The sequence below is a fragment of the Salarias fasciatus genome, chromosome 7, assembly GCF_902148845.1.
Source record: "Salarias fasciatus chromosome 7, fSalaFa1.1, whole genome shotgun sequence".
NCBI lineage: Eukaryota > Metazoa > Chordata > Actinopteri > Blenniiformes > Blenniidae > Salarias > Salarias fasciatus.
The window spans coordinates 15,354,253-15,373,724 of record NC_043751.1 but is presented as its reverse complement, the minus strand read 5'-3'; the positions used below and the strand labels follow the sequence as shown (position 1 = coordinate 15,373,724).

Genomic DNA, 19,472 nt, shown 5'->3' with positions numbered 1-19,472 from the left:
TTGTTCAATTTTGAATTAAAAAAAAAAATCAAATAGTCTGAATTCTTTAAATGAGAGAAAGAAAAAAGAGCTCAGAATGCAGATGTAGAAATGTTGATTATAACATTATTAAGCGATGAATCAAAGAATTCAGCTTAAATTTAATGTGATGCAGTAGAGGAGAGGAAGTAATTAGTTTGGCTCTCTTCTCTTGTCTGACATAATTCCCTGAAGAATAAGTGTCAATCGAGTCTGAACGCGGAATTTAGTTCAGACTTGTTGATTGGAGCTTTTAGATCTACACCAGAGGAAGAAAAAAAAAAAAAAATCAAGTTTCTCTTGAAAATCAGTTGAAAAACTTTGCGGTGAACGTCTCATATAGGTGGACAAAGCGTTATATCATGAGTTGATTTATTTATTGCACTGCAAATCGGTTTTGCTGGAGAAAAAAAAAAGTGAGTCTTTTAGCATCTGATGTCCTCCGGGCATGTGTTTGAGCTGGTATGACACACAGAGTGAAGCTCTGCAGGCTGTAAATTGATGAACTGTAAACAAGAGCTACGCACAGGCGTGCACACGGGCGCAGCAGAAGAGATATGTGAAGATGGATGTCTCCTGTAGGAAACAACGTCCTGCGAACCATCCACGGCGTTGGAGAGATGATGACTCAGATGGTGATGAGTCGCGGCGTGCCGCACAGCCTGCCGGACACGTCTCCGTCTCTGCGGTACGGTAAAGGACACTTTCTGCCAGACAATGAAGACGTCATGGTGATGGATACCAAGCTGAAGATCATCGAGATCCTGCAGGTACGGATCGCTACCGGAGCTTTAAGAGCTGAAATTCTGCGTAACTGGATAGTTTCAGTGTTCGATTTGTTTTTATTTCCCTTTCAGTTCATCTTGAGCGTGAGGCTGGATTACAGAATCACTTACCTGTTGTCCACCTACAAGAAGGAGTTTGGGGAGAAAACCATCACTGACTCTGTGTCTGATGTGCCAATGTTCATACGTGAGACTTCTCTCTCATTTTCGGCCATCGTTTAGTGTCAAGTGTTCATCATCACAAAATTAACTGACCTGCTGATTTTATTTCGTCTTCAGCCTCTGACCCCGACATAGACGAAATTGCAAACAAGTCAGAGAGCATGTTTGCAGGAAGGTAGGCGAACCTCTACTTGTTTATTGAGTTTCTTTTTGCTCTTGAACTGAATGTTGAACCTGTGGCTTCAGCTCTGAGATGAGCGCAGTGGAGCTGGACGACGAGGGCGGCCGGACGTTTTTGAGGGTCCTGATCCATCTCATCATGCAAGACTACCCTCCGCTGGTGTCTGGCTCTCTGCAGCTCATCTTCAAACACTTCAGCCAGAGAGCCGAGGTGCTGCAGGCTTTCAAACAGGTAGCGACAGCGCATTCATACCTGACCCTGAGGGCTGAAGGAATGTGGCATTAACACACTTCCTGAGTTTAGAGATTTTAGTCCGGGTTGGCGTAATCACTCGTGTCTGTTCCAGGTCCAGCTGTTGGTGTCGGAGCAGGATGTGGAGAACTACAAGCAGATCAAGACCGACCTGGACCAGCTGCGCCTGACGGTCGAGAAATCCGAGCTGTGGGTGGAGAAGAGTGGAGCCTACAGCAGTGAGGACATCGTGGTCCGGCAGCCCAAAGAGCCGATCCTCGAGGTGCTGCGCCGTCTCGTTTGAAAGCCGAGCGTGTCGCGTCTGACAGCAGATGTTCACAATCCAGTTTTAAGTGTGACATTTAGGGCGCCACGGGAACTTACTGTGTTTGTCTTACACATCTCATCAGTAATGATGGTGCGACTCGAGTGAGCTCTCAGTGTGTTTTTAATGTTAATCAGAGATAAAGCAAAGCACACTGCTTCTGTTGGCTTACCAAGCACTGAGAGATGAACCGCCGCTTGCAAATACTTTTTCTTTTGAACTTATTGGCTTAGAATATAAATTGTTTTTATGTCAAATTTAGTTTTATTTGACACTGTCTCCTTCTCAGGGGTCCTGATCTTAGCCTGAGAAATTTTCCGGATCCATTTAAAGTTTCTGAGTGACTGTAAAGTGTTTCTTATTTTTGGTGCAGGAGGTCGTTCTGAGCCCGGTGCAAGACGGGGACATCAAGCCGCAGATTGACAGCAACAAGGCAAACAACTATAAGATAGTCAAAGAGGTGAGCCAAAAATTACTCTGTTTTTTTTTTTTTTTGTTTAAAAGTATTTATAGGTGGTGGAAACGATTCTTGCATATGTGTGTGGTCTCCAGATTCTCCTGCGTCTCAGTAAGCTGTGCTACCCCAGTAAGAAGAGTCGTGTGCAGCAGCAGCGGCTCCTGAAAAACATGGGAGCTCACACTGTGGTGCTGGACCTGCTGCAGATCCCCTACGAGAAGGTGAGAGGGAGAAAACACAGGCTTCAGCCCCTGACTGTGTGGCCTCTGCTCTAATCATATCCGTCTCTGTTTTCTCCTGTCGCATCGCAGAGTGATGAGAAGATGAATGAGATCATGACCCTGGCTCACGTGTTCCTGCAGAACTTCTGCAGAGGAAACCACCAGAATCAAGTTCTGCTGCATAAACACCTGAACCTCTTCCTGACTCCCGGGGTGTGTTGATACAGCTGCTCTTCATGTGCTGCCGTATCACTTTATGGATTTTGTTTTTCTCAAAGAAAAAAAGCCGTTGCGGCAGCTCAGTTTATTTTCTTCCTTCTTTTGTGTTTATTTTTTTTTTCCCAGTTGCTGGAAGCTGAGACGATGCGCCACATCTTCATGAACAACTACCAGCTGTGCAATGAGATCAGTGACCGCGTTGTCCATCACTTCGTCCACTGTATCGAAACACACGGACGACACGTTCTGTACCTGAAATTCTTGGAAACCATTGTGAAAGCCGATGGGAAGTATGTGAAGAAATGTCAAGACAAAGTGATGACCGAGGTGAGACTCTTATAACGTGTTTCAAGGAAGCAACATCGAATGAAGAAGAAGCAGATTTTGCAGTTTTCTCAGATGAATTGCTAAATACTGTGCTGACTAGTTTCCCAATTACTCCACAAAATGAGATACTCTGAAGCAAAGTGATTGTTTTGTGCATTAATCTTTGTGCGTTGTGACTCCTGCTTTCCTCTGTTCGGGCGTCCAGCTGGTGAACGGCGGCGAGGACGTGCTGGTGTTCTACAACGACCGCTCGTCCTTCTCGGTGCTGCTGCAGATGATGGGCTCGGAGCGCGAGCGGACGGACGAAGACGGGGCGCTGGCGTACCACAACACGCTGGTGGAGCTGCTGGCCGCCTGCACCGAGGGCAAAAATGTCTACACCGAGCTGAAGTGCAACTCCCTGCTGCCCCTGGACGACATCGTGAAAGTTGTCACTGACATCAACTGCATCCCAGAGGTTTTAACTTTTAACAGTGTTCTATTTGTTTTGGGGCTGTTTTTGTGTTTATCAACAGCTTTTTTTTTTCTTCTTTTGTCTTACTCAGGTGAAAACTGCCTACGTCAACTTTGTGAATCACTGCTACGTGGACACAGAAGTGGAGATGAAGGAGATCTACACATCTCAACACATCTGGAAACTCTTCGACAACTTCCTGGTGGACATGTCCAGCGTAAGGCTCTGTTCTCACTTCTCTCCCCTTATTGAAGGGGTGGCAGACATGTGGCCGGTGAACCAAAAGCTGGCCCCCGCCACAGGGTCCAAGTCCTGATTCATTCACTGGAAATGACTGTTTTAATAAGAGCAGAAAGTTGTAATGCAGCACTGTAACCAGAACTAAACAGTGGATGGTGGCCATGCCCGTGGATGAGAGATCAGTGATGCAGTGGGTGAAAACTGATTATCTTACTGCTAATGAGGCAGCGTTCGCATCAAAGCCGTACCTCGAGGTATGCCTGCTGAAGGCTGCAAAATGTGCGTGCGGCAAAACACTGCGACAGAGGATTTCAGATCTCTCTGTAGATTTAGACACACAGCTAAAGCCGCCCGTTGCATTTTTGTTTGTAACAAACGTTTCGTGTCAGGAGGCATCATCGACTGTATCACGATCAACTGATTTCATCAATTTGTTTGTTTAAGGTGTGCAACACGACCACAGACCGGAACCATGCGGATCTGGCCCTGGAGAAGTATGTGACGGAGACGGTGATGGCCATCGTCAAGGGTTTCTTCAGCTCGCCTTTTTCTGTCAACCACTCCAACCTGCAGGTGGTGCTTTTACCTGCAAACCACAAAACACGACCAAAACTGCAGACTTTTATCCCCTTACAGTAGAAATGTTTAACACCAAAAAAAAAAAAACAAAACCATTCCTCGGCTGCACTTTCACCAGGCACCTTCATGTTTCACTGCAGACACTGCAAGCAGAGAGCGTCTGCTTGAGGAGCTTTAAGCTCTCTCTTCTAATTCCTTCTATCAGTGACAATATTGAAATGTTCCCATCTGGTTTTTCTGCCGTTCCTTACTCTTACGCCCTTTAGGGAAAGAAATATTTCTCTTCATTTTTTTTTTTTTTTTCCCAGACGAACCAATCTGTCTTCATCAAGCTGCTGCAGTCAGCCTTCAGGATTTACAACTGCACCTGGATCAACTCGGCTCAGAAGGCGAATATTGAGAGCTGCATCAAAACTCTGGCTGATGTGGGTGAGTGGTGCTTCTCTGCTGTCCGGCCTTGATGGGGGAAAAAAAACCCCCTAAAAACTACATGTTTAAACATTATAGTTCGTCAGCTTGTTGATGTCGTTATTCTTATGTCATCCCTCCCAGCTAAAGCAAGGGCCATCGCCATCCCCGTGGATCTCGACAGCCAGGTCAACACCTTGTCTCTCAAGGTCCACAGCAACACGGTGCAGCGGGCCGCCAAAGACTGGAGGATCTCGGCCCGCACGCGACCTCGCAAGGAGCCTCTGGGCGGCCCCGACTACAAAAACATCATCGAGAAACTACAGGTGCGTTTATTTAAAGAGTCTACACTATCCCTGTGAGTTTAACCCTCATAGTTTGGAGCTGCAGATGTTAGAAAGGTGAGATTGTAAATATCCGCATGGGAAGTTCATCCTGGATTTACTGTCCATCTACTGGATGTTAGTTTTTATGTGTGTCTCGTCCACATTGTGCAGGGGGTTGTGTCTTGTCTGGAGGAGCAGTTCAATCCGAAGGTCCGAGCGGAGTTTTCGGTGCTGGTGGACGTTCTTCACAGCCCCGAGCTGCTGTTTCCAGAGGCGGCTCGCTTGCGCTGCGAGACCGGAGCTTTCATGTCCAAGTGAGTAACTGTGAGAGAACGAAGCGCACGCTCCCTCTCTTTCAGAGGCCTTGAGGCCACAGGTGAGAGGGCCTGTCTGGCCCCGGGGAACGCTGGCAGCACGGCTGACACGAGGTCAAATCAGTTAAGATTCTTCACTGTAGTTTTTTTTTTTTTTATTGCTGTTTGTTCCAGATGTGCTCTGTTAAATGCTGACATGTCAAATATTAAACATGTTTTGCAGGTGACCGTGCTCTCTAAAAGAGACAGTGATGCATAAAACCATCCATCCATTCATCCTTTATGCTTGCTTTATCCAGACATAAGTCACAGAGGTTGGAACCATAGCAGGCGCTCTGTGAGCAGGAAGCCAGTTCATCGCAAGGTCTTTACAGACAGAATGTGAGAAGCACCTGTTTGGATTGTGAAGGGACACAACGGCAAACAATTCAAAACAGTCTTGAAAACATTTGCATGACACACTGTCAAACGTCCAGAAAGTGACGTTACTCTGCTGACGTGGAACCTCTGTGAATAACAGAGAGGAGAAGTTCACCTTGAGTGATAAATAAAGGATTTGCACGGTTTTGCTCTCGAGTGACTGAATCAGCATGAAGTGGCTGAAAGTGACACCTTGCTCGTGTTGTCCTTCTTTCAGACTTATCAAACACACCAAGAAGCTCATGGACAAAGAGGAAAAACTGTGCATTAAAATCCTGCAGACACTCAGAGAGATGCTGGACAAGAAGGAATGCTTTGAAGAAGCTGTGAGTGTTTAATCATCCATAAAATTCTTTTTTTTTTTTCACAATTATATGTTTATAATTCAAGTCGAGATTACTCTGTTTTTCTGCTCATTATCGTTTGCCATATGACCATTTTCATCTAAATATGGTTTATTGTCTGATAAGCACATGTGGGCTTTTGTGCTAAATGTTATATATACACACCATTTACAGCAGTCGATCGAAATCAAAGATGCTACATAAAACCGGTTTTAGCATCTCATACACCCTGTTGCATACAAACCGCACTGAACAAGTGCAAACGTCTAAAAGTTTGCTGTGGATTCAACCCTGTCCTCATGTGCCAGCAGCGCTCTCCTCCTATCAGCAGTGCAGTGTAGTCCTTGTTTTCTCCCAGGTCTGTCGGCCCAGAGCCCAGACTCCCCTTCATCAGTATGCTGTGGGCCTTTCGGTGTTACATAAGGCAGGGAGGCACTTGAGGACACACTCACACTGTGAGAGGGAGAATAGCAAGGAGGAAGTAAGCGAAGGAGGAGCGTGAGGAACCAGGGGGAGGAGGAAAGGTGGGGGCGCGCTGAACAAACAAATCAATACTGCAGCGAGCGGGGGGTACAGGAGCCCGTGTCCTCCTGCACCCCCTCTCAGTCAGAGGCCTGGAAAGTGAATGACAAGAGTCGGTAAAGGAGACCTGCGTGTGTGTGTGTGTGTGTGTGTGTGTGTGTGTGTGTGTGTGTGTGTGTGTGTGTGTGTGCGCGCTGGGGTTGGGAGGGGAGGACTGGATTGTGAAAAAGTCAGGCCACCTTTGGAGGGTTTTCAGGAGAGTTTGTTCAAGCTGAGGAGTGAAAGAAGAAATTCACACATCATGTGGCGACTCGAGTCGGTGTGTCGCGATCTTCTGAGCGTGTAGAATTTAATGCAGATATGAGTATTTTTAGCACAAGTTGTCTTAGTCAAGGGTTTGTTTTTTTATTACTATTACTAAAACCAAGCATACGTATGTTGTGACTGCATTAGCTGTACAGCCCAATGCTCCGTTTTCTCATCACAGTCCATGGCAGCCAGTGTCACTTACATAGTTTCATTTTCTCTATTTGTGTTTGCACCGTGTGTCTGTCAGCCAAGCTGTTTTTTTTTTTTTTTTTCCTAAAGCAAATGATTCAACAGTTGTGTGGAAGGAGATCAGAGCATTTCAAAGTGGAAAAAATAGTCACTTTTTAAAAGCAGCTTGGAGCGTTGGAGAAGCCAGACAGTGCCGTAACGATATGTGAAATGTCAGTTTGTGTAGGTGTGCATGAGTGTGCTCAAGCATGTATTTGTGGCCTCTCTTTGTCATATCCCTGTAGCCCTGAGTGTGGAGCTGCAGCCTCACTGCATGATAGGGAGAGAGTGAGAGAGAGAGAGAGAGAGGGAGAGGGAGAGAGAGAAAGAAGAGAACGATTGATGGAAATAATGAGAGAAGGAGAGGCAGACAGACAAAAACAGAGGGAGAGAGACGGAGTGACAGCATAGGCAGCAGAGGTTGGTGGCTCCCCTGGGGTGCAATGAGTGGGTGGAGGAGAGTGAGAGAAAGAGATGGAGGGAGAGTCACTGAAGGAGGGAGGAGGGGAGGGAGGCGGCCATGTGAGGAGCCATGTGAGTGGAAGGGAAAAAAAAAAGAAAAAAGTGGGCAGCGGCTGCAGGGTGAGGGATTGGAGAGAAGCAGAGTCTGCTCAGTCCATGAGGAGACAGGGCAGGGGGTGCGCTTACGTAACAGCCTGCAGTGGCTGAGCCAGCGTCACGTGGACCATCACGTTCTCCCTGCCTCCCTCCTTACTCTCACTCTTTCTGTCTGCTCGCCGCCTCTCTCTTCCTCCTCTACTCCCGTCATGCTCGGTCTGTTGCGTTCTGTCTTCCCGCCCAAGTTACTTTCTCCATCCCGCTCCCCCTCTCGTTCCTCCCAGGCCCCCTGCTCTGCTCCGGTTCTGCCTGCCGGTTGGGCAGTGAGGGGGCAGATCTGCAGTCGCAGAGCAGAGACGTGTTCCCTCTCGCTGCTGCACTCGGCTTGCTTTGCCTGTCAGATAAAGGGTCAGTTTATAAATGTTTGTGCTCTCAGTTGCCTGGAAGATGTTTTGGGTGAGAGAGGATATTTAGAGAAAAAGGACTTGAAAGAGTGTTGCATGCATAGTGATGATGTCTTTGAATGATACACAAGGGAAAAGTGCCTCAGCTTTGTTTCTCAAGATGTACAGTTGTCATTATTCAGCCCATTCTGTCATAAATACTATTAAATCACAAAGTCGCGTCAGTTACTTTTCATCGAAATACCCTAAAACTGTTGGACTTTGCTGCTTTTAAAGTATTTACACCAGCAGAATAGTGTGTGTAAGTTTGACTAAAGTGTGATAATGGACCGCGGTCTGGCTCATTTTTGTGTTTAGTGGACTCCATGTAAAGCTTTGGCTCGATAGAGTACCTTTTAATGAGATCAGTTCAGTGTTAGACTTCTGTTCTTTCAGGGGATTTATATACAAGAATGTGAAAAAGGAACTCTCTCATCCTTAAGACACCGCATCACGAGACTGTTATTGTACGTTTTGGATTCCTCTCTCTGAGTAGATGTCTGCACATGGCTGTAGTGTAGTGTGTGCATGTAAGCATGTCCTCTTGTTTACGGAGGCCTGCAAAAAGTCAGTTACGTAATGTAAACCACTCTCACAAGCTTTCTCTTTTTCTCTGTCCCTGTCTTTCACACTCATCCCTGCCATTCACGCACCGTGCGTCCCTCCGTCTGCCTGTGTCTCCCCGTCTTCTCTCTTTTCCTTGCCAAGTTTCACACCACCTGCCCAAGGCAAAGCAGATTTACAGATTACCACCCTCTCGATGCTAAGCGCATCACACGCATGCATGTAGATGGAAAGCCTCGTCTCAGACGCCGACACACACACACACACAAGCGCGCACACACACACACTCCCAGGCGTGCAGTGCCATGCTGGCCGTCCCGGTGAGAGCTCATCCCACAGGGCTTTCCCTGTTTGTCTCACTGCAGAGTGGAGTCATGGTAGACCGTGGCTTACCGTTTTCTTGAATTGAGTCTTCTTGTTGATGGATTTCACTGGATGTGGCACATTTTTACCGCTGCAGCAGTCTCAACACGGTTCACGCCATCAGTCATACAGCAGTGGCAAGGGCCGCCATGTTGGGTCATGTTGGACAGAAGGAATGGGGATTGGAGTTGAGAAGATCCACCATTCTTCCAACTAAGCTTGAATCACCAAAGTCTGCAGTCTGTCTTATAAAAAGAGCCACTTTTGCCCCTTTACACCTAATAAAATGTGCCATAACTTATTAAAGCTAAAATAGCCAATGGGCCTTTTTACTTTGAAATGAAGTCTGTGTTCCTCTGAGAGTCCCTTTTTTGTATTTATCCGCAGTTGGCTCGCTCTAGGCTGTGGTCGGGAAATCAGCTTTAATTGCCTGCAGTGAAAGCAGGTGACAGTAGGATGTGATGCATATTTTAGTTGACACAATATTGAAACGTTCATTTGTTGAAGTGTCACTTTGAACTGCAAGATAAGAGTCTCTTTGAGAAATTCTCTACTGTGCAACAAAATTAAAAATTAAGCAAAACTAACTGTTTATTCACATGCCACTTTGTGAAAGCTGCAGAAAGAGTCACATGCAGCTTCGGAGCCACAGGTTGTACATCCCTGAGGAAGAACATGTGCTGCTAAAACCATGTCTAACTTGTTTTTTTTTTTTTTTTTTAACTGCTGTGTTTGTGTGTGTTGGTCTTGTACCGTTCCATGCAGTTCAGTATCCATGTGTGGCGCCGAGTTGCAGGCGTTCTTATTATCAATCCGCACAGTGCACAGGTTGTCGCAGTAGATCAGACCCATCTGGCCGAGTGCAGTGCTTTACCTCTGAGTAGAAGTAGACAGAAACGCCTTCAGGAGCTTCTAGAAAACGCAGCTATGCAGTGTTACCTCTCGATAGAGTAAACAACTCTGACTTGATAAGCTGTTTTGATTTTATCGCATATAATCTCGTCCATTGATCGTCTATACGGCTTTATCCATCTCCAAATCAATATAGTGTCACTGGTCAACCTTGATTACTTGTGTTTGGACGGGGAAGAAAATCGGAGTGTCTGCAAAATAAATACATAAGAAAAAAAACATGCACATGCAGGAAAAACATGCAAATTCCACGTAGAAAAACTTCAGAACTCAATCCAGACTCAAACCATGCAGTCGGATAATCACTACCCCACTGTGCACCTCAGCACATAATTTAGCTTCTGCACAAATCCGACCCTAAGACTCAGGTTTTTAAGGATGTCCGGCTTCTTTATAGCAATTACTCTCACAAATGTAAGTTAAAGCCAAAATTCAGGCTCCTTTGTTAAGCTTCTTTCTTGTGAGCTGGAGCTGAAAAATAGATTGAACACCTCGCTCTAACCGATCAATAGCAGTTGCCTTGAAACAACAGATAACTGAGTTCATTTGGTACTTGGAGAGATTATCTGTGTTTGATGAAGCAAAAATGATTAAATCATCCTAAAATAAGATGCTTTCTCAAATTTCTTTTCCGCGTGTAGAAAATTCAGAGTTCTGAACCTCATGCATCTGGCCGCTGCTATGAAAGACAATAATTGTCACAGCTTCGTCACAGTTCGTAGCGTGTTATTTGAATCTGATTGCATGTGAGTTAGGCCACTTGTGCTCAGGGAGGCACATGACAGGCTAGAGGATGAATGATGTGAATTGCAATGAGTGTCTGGAGTGATCGCTTCTAGCTTTCAATTTCACTAATGCACACGGCTGGAGAGCAACATCACAGTAATGACGGTCCTGCAGTGAATAACGCTGCTGAAGTTGGGTTGGTGCTGAATTTTGTTCAGCTGGACTGTTGACTTGGTTGTTAAATTGATAAATGGGTTAAATGCCTTTCAGTCTGTGTTCATTAGTCTTGTGTGCAGTTTTTCAAAATTTAAATTGCAAATAGATTTCACTTATTTGTACATACATAGTTTTCCCACCACTTGAGCGTTCACATGTTGATCACATTCACCCATTCACACACACATTCACACAACAGCGGAGGTGCTCAGTCAATAATCTGTATAATCTCAGAGAGGATGACAAAAGGCAAATTATGGACCGTGAAAATGTTTTATGGCAATCCATCTAACTGGCGTTTAAATGTTTTCATTGTCGCTCTTCGGTGGAGCAGCAAACCATCGGTTGAGCACATCAGTACTTCCTACAATGAGACGGTGAACATGGAATTTTTTTTTTTTACTCCATTTGTTTCTATTCTCATATCTTTTTCAAAAAATAATTGCGTTGCGGTGAGGCAGATAAAATAGGCATGCCTTGCTCACCAGCTGCCGTCTCCACCACCGTAGTCTTTTTAAATAAGCTCTCTGTGGTTAATGGCGTTGAATAATATACAACAATTTAACCATCCAACTATCCCGTTAACTGTCAGCCCTCTGCAGAGCAGCCCGTTCTCTGGACGCTTGTTTACGCTGCTCGTGTTGTATTTCCCTGAGCCAGTCTCACCAATTGCTCTCACATGTGGCCTTAATTTGTTTTGCTGATGTGCTTGTTTGCGGGGTAAAGGCATGTCATGTGCCGCGGAACTGCAGTTTGAAATCGCAGAAAATGCCAACACGTGATGGCGTGTGTCTCTCGCAGTGTTTTATCAGACGCACATAGACATTTGGCCCTGCGGAGCTTTACACCAACAGAATAAAGTTCGCACATGTAGGAGCTGTTTGACTAACTTGATATGCTGATGTTTATCCGGCTTTTCCACTGATTTAACAGCCACCAAACGTCTTTACTTCACTCTCCAGTGCAGTCGGCTGCCGTGCGTGGCGCTTAGTCCATCCATTGGGAGCTTTTCGGGTTTCAGCTCAAGGACACTTCGACATCTAGATTGATGGGGGATTGAACCTGTAACCTTCTAAATACCAACTGAAACGAAGATCCATAATCGATCCATCCATCATCGATATATAACATCATTGATCTTTGCTTGATAGTCACCCTGTCATTATCAGCAGCAGGTTGCAAACAATCAAGTTCCTGAACCTCCTGGAGGAAGAGACTCCCAGCGGACTTGAAATCATTCCTCAAAAAATGCAACAAAATTCCCAAAAAACTAGAGAAAACATGATTTTGATTGTCAGTAGCAGTTGTTGTATCACACTTCATCGCCTTTTCTGTTGTCTAACCTCACGTTCCTATTGTGTTCGTACCAAAAACAGCGGGATAATGTGACTCCGTGTGTCTCGTATTTCTGTCTTACTCATGATTGAGTCCCCGGGTGTGAAAACCCCACAAAACACACTGATATGGATATGTATTTTATTACAGGAGGCTCTGACTTTAAGCTTTTCATTTTGCCTCCATTTACAAGCTGACCTAAGGGACAACTATGAGGTTTTTGTTTTTTGTTTTTTTCATTGGATAAGGCACAGCTCACACCTTCAAACAGCACGTGATCAGAGTGGATTTCACCTGCAGTGAAATGATATGTTCTAATGACAGCAGCAGTGCCAGGTAGAGTTTCAGCTTCAAACCCTGAAGCCTCTGCAGGGACCTAAACACTGGCAATGTTGCACTCACCTGACCTGTGTGCAAACTCTGTTGCACTACAGTGGGTTTGATCCCCACCATCAACAGAAGGCAGACCCAGAGTTCTGCCGTTTGGGAGAAAGTAATATAACAAAAAAAGAAGAACAAAAACCGTACCCCGCCATCCTCTCTTTTGTTTGAGGGACATTGTCTTCCTTTGTGACCCGACCCTGCTACGTTCAACCTTATTTGACCCCAGCGGCTCGGAGCTCTGTGGCACTGTCTGTCCCGGTTTTCGGCCGCTGCTGCCCTCAGCCGTCTGCGTCGGAGTTTTCAGACCACCTGAAAGAAGCACGGCGCTTGTGTATTTGTCTTTTGATGCACGCTTTTCCTCCAGAGCCGGGGGAGATCTGCAGACGGCAGAGCAACAAGAGCTGTGAGGGGGAGGAGGGAGGAGGGAGGAGGGAGGGGGAGAGGCAGGGGTGTGAAGAAGCCGGAGGTGGGTATCGGCAGCTCATCCCCGGCTTGGACACCGGAGCCGCAGTGTGGCGTGCCGGCGCACATTTTAAAATGCCGCGGCTGTCTGCTCCTAGCCAGGGTTTTGTTTGTTCCTCTCCTCCCTCTGTCTCTTGCCCTCCCTCTCCCTCCCCTCCTCTTTCCTCTCACTTCTGTCAGTTCTTCTACTTCTATTTCTATCTCTCTCTCTCTCTCTTTCTCATGGCTCTTACATCACCTGACTGGAGCTTTACTCCAAAATGCAGCAGCAAGCAGATGAGTCAGGCTGGGCTGATTCTCCTCTAGTGCCAGCCTTCCTCTCCTCTCCTCTCCTCTCCTCTCCTCTCCTCTCCTCTCCTCTCCTCTCCTCTCCTCGCTGCAGACGTAGCCAGCAGACTGCATCGCTCAGAAAGGAGAGAAAAACCTGTCACCCCTTACCTCGATTCAACTTTCCCCTGCCGGGGCGCTCCTCTCACGACCGTCTGCGTGAAGTGAAACCCGCACGCCGCCGGGTCAGAAAAGGGGAAATGTCGGACCGTGCATGATCCGATCATTAATTAGTCACGGAGCTGGCATCAGTTTGTACCACCTCATCGAGTGTGGGGCTGCCTTTGTAGTTCCGCCCAGAGTCTGTGTGTCTGTGGGTTACTGCGCGTAAATGAGAAAGCCGCTATCTCAGTGGATCCTCACCTTCTGTTCAAGGTGTGTGCGTGCGTACGTGTGTGTGTGAGTGTGTGTGTGTGTGTGTGTGTGTGTCTGAGACAGCCAGACATTGCAGGCAGACAAGTGTCTCTGCTGACTGCAGATGAGATGGAGTGTTTACTGACACAGGGAGCATCAGCTGCACGTGCTCAGCAGCATCTTCGCTCCTCGCTGCCCTCAGTTTTCGGATCCTTCGTCAGACTGGATCTGGACTGCCTTCACATGTGTGGCATCAGGATATGTTTTTTTTTTTTTTAAGAGCTTGGGTGGTTTCAGGCTTCAGTGATTTTTTTTTTTTTTTATTTATCATTTTGAATTAATAAATCGGTTACAGCCATGAGAAATTATTTTTTTTCGCATGACGCATTTAAAAAGCACCAGAATATATAGAAAGAAGTAACTCCTGTAATCAACACTGACGGAAGCAGATACATAAATGAGTCATATAAATGTGAATACCAATGAGCATTATGTGGCAGCTTTTATAGAGGTGTGACAAAGCGCGGTAAGGAAACTTGCAAATAGACAAATCGCCAAGTAATATCTGAAAATCTTTGCCTTTGCTTGTTTTGTTCACGAAATGTACATCAACGTATCAAACCCTCTGAAGGGCTCGTGATCATAATAGGAAATTTACAACGACAAATTAAAGACTGTCACAGAACACATGCTTAAGTTGTTATGTGACACATAACCAGAGGATTTTTGCTATGAAAAGATGTAATTGGAGGGAAAATATACAAAAACGTGGCCTATGCACTTTTGACAACATTTCAGCCTTGAAACTTACAAACATTGCACACAGTATCAAGAGGATCCTTTTTTACCTAGAAAAGAGTTTAGGACAGAACTGCTCAGTAGCATATTTATCCCATTTTAGGTAAGTCATCATCAAGCAGATTGTAAGTTTTATCTGCTTTTCATCAATTTTCTAATTTTCCAACAGCAATTTATATATAAGTAGAATAAAACTGCATTTATTAGAGCTGACTGAAGGCTAAAAAAAATCACTGTCAGCTCAAATATTATCAGTATTTGAATTAGTACATTATAAAAGATAACACTTTGTCTCTTTAGTAAAGTTAAAAACTAAATTCCTTTTTGTATTATTGATGAACGACTAACAGATAACTTTATTTTTCCTTTTGAAATAGTTATCAATAATTGGTGAGAGAAAACTGACCCAAAAAATTAATAAACAAAATATTTTACTCAATTCCAAGCAGCGACATTAGATCAGCACCTCATTGTTGAAAAGCTACCGAGAGTAATAGTCCAGAGGGGTTTATTAAAATATAACCATAACATAACAGGACAGGTTGCCGCTGCCTTGAACTCCATAAACAAACTCGGCGCCCGCCACTCACGCCAAAACTCTGTGCATCAATGCCCGGTCGTGCCACACGTAAAGTAGCGCCATAACAGTGCGCACATCACCATACTGAGTTTACTATATTTAGATGTTCCTGGTATTTTGATGTTCACCTTGATGTTATCACTTGGGAATGCTGCTTGGCCTGCGAACAAGTTTCCATGGAAACCACAGGTGGCTCCCTGTCGTCCATTCTTTCCTGTTTTAATGCTTTCGTCAATCTGTTTGTCCGTCTTTTCAGCCGTCCAGTCAGCCTGTTGGTCAATATCGGTGGTGAGATGTCATCAAAACAAGGCCGTTTAGAGCTATGTTGCTATAGAAACAGATGCTGACCACCCATAGTGTCCGTGCATTCCTCCGATACCATTCATCTATGCATTGAAGTGTCCGTTGATTCCATCCTCAGGTTATAACACAGTGCCAGTCGTGGACCTGTCAGTCACTCGCGCTTTGATTACACAACTGTCAGCGGATTATCTCCGTCGGTCTTTTCATCTTGTTTCTGCTCGACTACGTCAAATGTCAGAAGAGACGCGGATTGAGAGTGTTCTGATGCATTTGTTAAGTAAACGTGTTGTGACCAGTGTTGAACAAGTCGGTGCTTTTTTTTTTACCTTCCGCGCTATTTTCACTGAGGTTTCGTTGCACAAAGTGTGTGTGTGATAGTGACGCATTTGGGGTTTTACTCGGTACAGTCATGATGTAAAATGAGCCAGAGGAAGTGGTGTGGATTGTCCACTCTCAACATCTCATTCAGTGTAGGCAGCATTGAGCATTTCATGAAAGATGGTTTCTAATTATAAAAAAATCTTAAAATAACCTTGATAATCACTTGTGATTGCGTTTCTCTTGTCGTATCTTGCCAGTGATCTCGGAATCGCCTAAATTACTAGTTCAGGAAGAAGTCTTTGGACAGTGGTGCCGCTGCCATGCGTGCTTTCCCAAGCCTCTGTTGATTTCTTTGCTGATAGGCGCGTCGTCACCCTGCAAGCTTTCAATTTCACGAAGACAGAACTGTATCATGGGATGGTGGTGATCATTCCTATTAGATAAAATGAGATGAAATCTGCTCAGCCCCGTGTGGGATGATTGGGTGGTTTTTATGCCAGTGAATGCACCTGATCAAAAAATGTCCCACTAAAAGGGACACTTTGTACTTCATTTTGACATCATTTTTATGCCGCACAAAAAAAAAAAAAATCAACTTTCTCAAAAATCTGTTAAAATATGAATTTGAGTTGGAAGCTAGAGCTCTGTCAGACTGTGATATGGATTTAACATTATGATTTTTGTCTCCACAGGGAAACGAGTTAAGAAAGATTCTCCTCACACGCTACTTTGGAAATCAAAAGCTTCACTCCAAGTCGGAGCTCGGGAGTGGAAACAGCTCATCTGGCGGCTTTGTCAAGCCGTCATCCGGAGGTACTGAGAACCCCAAATAAAGCCGGTCGACGACGCTGCAATAACGACTCACTGCGGAGGGAACAACAGTAGCGTGGCAGTTCACCGCTCCTGAGCAGACGCGCAGCTTGACAACCGCAGGCAGACTTTAAAATTTGGTCGAAAGAAATCTACACATAAAGAAAAACTCCAGAAATTAGTGCAAAACTGTCGATCAAATTAAACTGTATCAATCATGCGAATAACTGCAGTATTTTAACAGATAATTGTTTTGAATCTTCAAAGGAGGTTTTCCCACACACGACTCAGACAAGCCGGGAAACAACATGGTGGAGATCCAGTGTCTGTTGGACAATGTTGGCACAACGGATCTGGTGATTGACCTCATCGTCAACACCAAGAATGACCGGGTGTTCGAGGAGAGCATCCTGCTGGGCATTGCCCTTCTCCAGGGTGGAAACACTCAGATTCAGGTGGGCGCACACAAACACATACTCCTTTTCTTTTATTTTCCTGCCACAATTTGGAGATTTATTCACATCGCCTCTCTTTCCTCCATTCAGAATTCCTTCTACAACCAACTGTACAAGCAGAAGAAGTCTGAGAGGTTCTTCAAGGTTTTTTATGACCGCATGCGTTTGGCGCAGCAAGAGATCCGAGCCACTGTGTCCGTCAACATGTTCGAGCTCAGCTGCAGGAAGAGGGACGACGACGGTGACCTGAGTGGCATCAGGTTCAAGAAAGGTACGCCTGAGTTTTGACACTGCGGCCGGAGTACTCATGTTTCTTCTTTGCTTTGAAACGCGCAGCGAGGAACTGTGTCAGCTGCCATTTATAGAGCCGGTCTAGCGTATCGGACTCAAGTTTATTTGAGGTGAATCAGCTGATGTAGTTCAAGATGAGCTTTTAAAAGTGACATGTTGAGTCATATGGGTTCTCTTCTGAGCATAACCGGGCTTTTCCAAAGAAACATGTCTGAGTTTCTTCAGAAATCACAAACTGAGTAACGATTCAGGACGTCAGGGCCTGTGCGGCGTGCAAGGTGGTGATGTTCGACTCGGCCTGACGTCTAAAACAGTGGTGGTGGAGGAATCTGGCGCGATCTCTGTTGCTCTGCTGACCTCTGAGCAGACTGTTGTTCTCAATTCCTGCAGTCACATGTCAGCAGCCATGTGACGGCCCACATCTGAAGCCTATCAAAAGGCCATTGTATCAAGATCGGCGCTCTCATGCAGCAGAACCCCACGACTCATTCGTCATGGGTGGTCTCTGAATAATTAAAAAAAAGAAAAATCTGTCTGAGACTACATTGATCAATACTACTGTCAACTTCATGTACAGTGACCCACTTTCTGCAGATTGTTTGTACTGTATCGTCTCTGCTTTCTGATTGGCAGTTAAAGATTCAGGGCTTCATATGAGAGAGGACATGCGAGGGCAGCTGAAGGAGGCCTCTTCTGCGACCTCAAAGGCCTTCTGTGCCTTCAGGAAGGAGCTGGACCCTGACCTCGAGGGCCTCGGCCAGAACAGCGAGATAATCGGAGGAGAAGAGATCTTGGAAGAAACTCAGATGAGCCCGGCCATCACCATCATGAAACCGATCTTACGGTACCTCCAGCTGCTCTGTGAGAACCATAATTCAGATCTTCAGGTACTTGAACCCTCGAGGAAGCTTCGACGTCCGGCCGGAATCCCTGCAACACCTCACTGAATCTCGGTTTTCTTCTGCAGAACTTTCTGCGCAATCAGAACAACAAGACGAACTACAACCTGGTGTGCGAGACCCTTCAGTTCTTGGACTGCATTTGTGGGAGCACCACCGGAGGGCTGGGGCTGCTGGGGCTGTATATAAACGAGAGCAACGTAGATCTGGTTCGCCAAACCCTGGAAACCATCACGGAGTACTGCCAGGGGCCGTGCCATGAAAACCAGGTAATGAAAAGCAGGATGTTTTTAATTTGATATCATCAGATTTATAAGGCAGTCTGTCAATCTCCACAGGCAGCTTTCACATTTCTTCAAAGTATGAGACGCCTGTGTTTTCACAACATATGACAGAGCCTTCTTTTTACTTTAATTCGATGTGTCTAACATGACTAATAATCACTTCCTTTCAGTCTTGTATAGCCAAGCATGAGTCGAATGGCATCGACATTATTATAGCGCTGATTGTCAACCCCATCAACCCCCTGGGGAAGAATCGACTGGACCTTGTGCTGGTGCTGAAGGTGAGCAGCAGGTGTCCCTGCGAGGCCCGATCCTATGACGCACGGCCATTACTGCCGCGGCGCTCGCAATCTGCTGATTTGCTGTGGCTGACTCATTATACAGTTTGCAGTGCCTGAGACTAATGGCGAGATGAATGGCTGTCATTTACAAGAAATAAATTCAATAATGTTGAAAAATAGTCATGTCTAATTTGATCTGCTTTTCTAATTTCACGAGTTTTTAGAGAAGTCACAACACTTCAAAGCTTCAAACAGGATTCCTGATTTTTTTTTTTTTTTTTTTTAATGTTATTGGAAAATTTGTTTTTTGCAGAATAATGCCTCCAAGCTGCTGTTGGCCATCATGGAGAGCCGCCATGACAGCGAGAACGCAGAGAAGATCCTCTACAAGATGAGACCCACAGAGCTGGTGTGTGTGTGTGTGTGTGTGTGTGTGCATGTGTGTGTGTGTTTGTCCAAGCGTTCAGAAAATACTTGATGTGATTCTTCCTAACTCTTGTGCTCCAGGTGGATGTGATGAAGGAGGCCTACACTCAGGGCCTGGAGAGCGAGGACGACGAGGACAATCCCGGAGATCCAATCAAACCCAAAGACGTGGGACACAACATTTACATCCTGGCTCACCAGGTATTAAAAACATCCGTTTGTCTGTGACTGAGCCATTTCAGCATTTCCTCCGCCTGTGTGTCTGCTCTGCCGTCTGCTGACCCCCCCGGCCTGTATGGTCCAGCACTTC

The 19,472-nt window shown here is 45.6% G+C and overlaps 1 protein-coding gene across 1 annotated transcript in view; it reads left to right on the top strand.

Annotated features, from left to right (window-relative positions):
• Positions 1-19,472, top strand: part of itpr2 (inositol 1,4,5-trisphosphate receptor, type 2) — a 55,428-nt gene that overhangs the window by 17,347 nt on the left and 18,609 nt on the right. The window contains exons 22-45 of the mRNA XM_030095540.1: positions 601-788; positions 876-990; positions 1,083-1,140; positions 1,212-1,377; positions 1,493-1,660; positions 2,076-2,162; positions 2,255-2,380; positions 2,471-2,593; positions 2,726-2,926; positions 3,132-3,383; positions 3,472-3,597; positions 4,065-4,193; positions 4,508-4,628; positions 4,752-4,933; positions 5,105-5,247; positions 5,885-5,993; positions 16,409-16,529; positions 16,794-16,981; positions 17,072-17,252; positions 17,906-18,159; positions 18,240-18,440; positions 18,626-18,736; positions 19,050-19,145; positions 19,244-19,363. Of these exons, the coding sequence (XP_029951400.1) occupies positions 601-788; positions 876-990; positions 1,083-1,140; positions 1,212-1,377; positions 1,493-1,660; positions 2,076-2,162; positions 2,255-2,380; positions 2,471-2,593; positions 2,726-2,926; positions 3,132-3,383; positions 3,472-3,597; positions 4,065-4,193; positions 4,508-4,628; positions 4,752-4,933; positions 5,105-5,247; positions 5,885-5,993; positions 16,409-16,529; positions 16,794-16,981; positions 17,072-17,252; positions 17,906-18,159; positions 18,240-18,440; positions 18,626-18,736; positions 19,050-19,145; positions 19,244-19,363 (3,566 nt within the window). The remainder of the gene's footprint in view (positions 1-600; positions 789-875; positions 991-1,082; positions 1,141-1,211; positions 1,378-1,492; positions 1,661-2,075; positions 2,163-2,254; positions 2,381-2,470; positions 2,594-2,725; positions 2,927-3,131; positions 3,384-3,471; positions 3,598-4,064; positions 4,194-4,507; positions 4,629-4,751; positions 4,934-5,104; positions 5,248-5,884; positions 5,994-16,408; positions 16,530-16,793; positions 16,982-17,071; positions 17,253-17,905; positions 18,160-18,239; positions 18,441-18,625; positions 18,737-19,049; positions 19,146-19,243; positions 19,364-19,472) is intronic.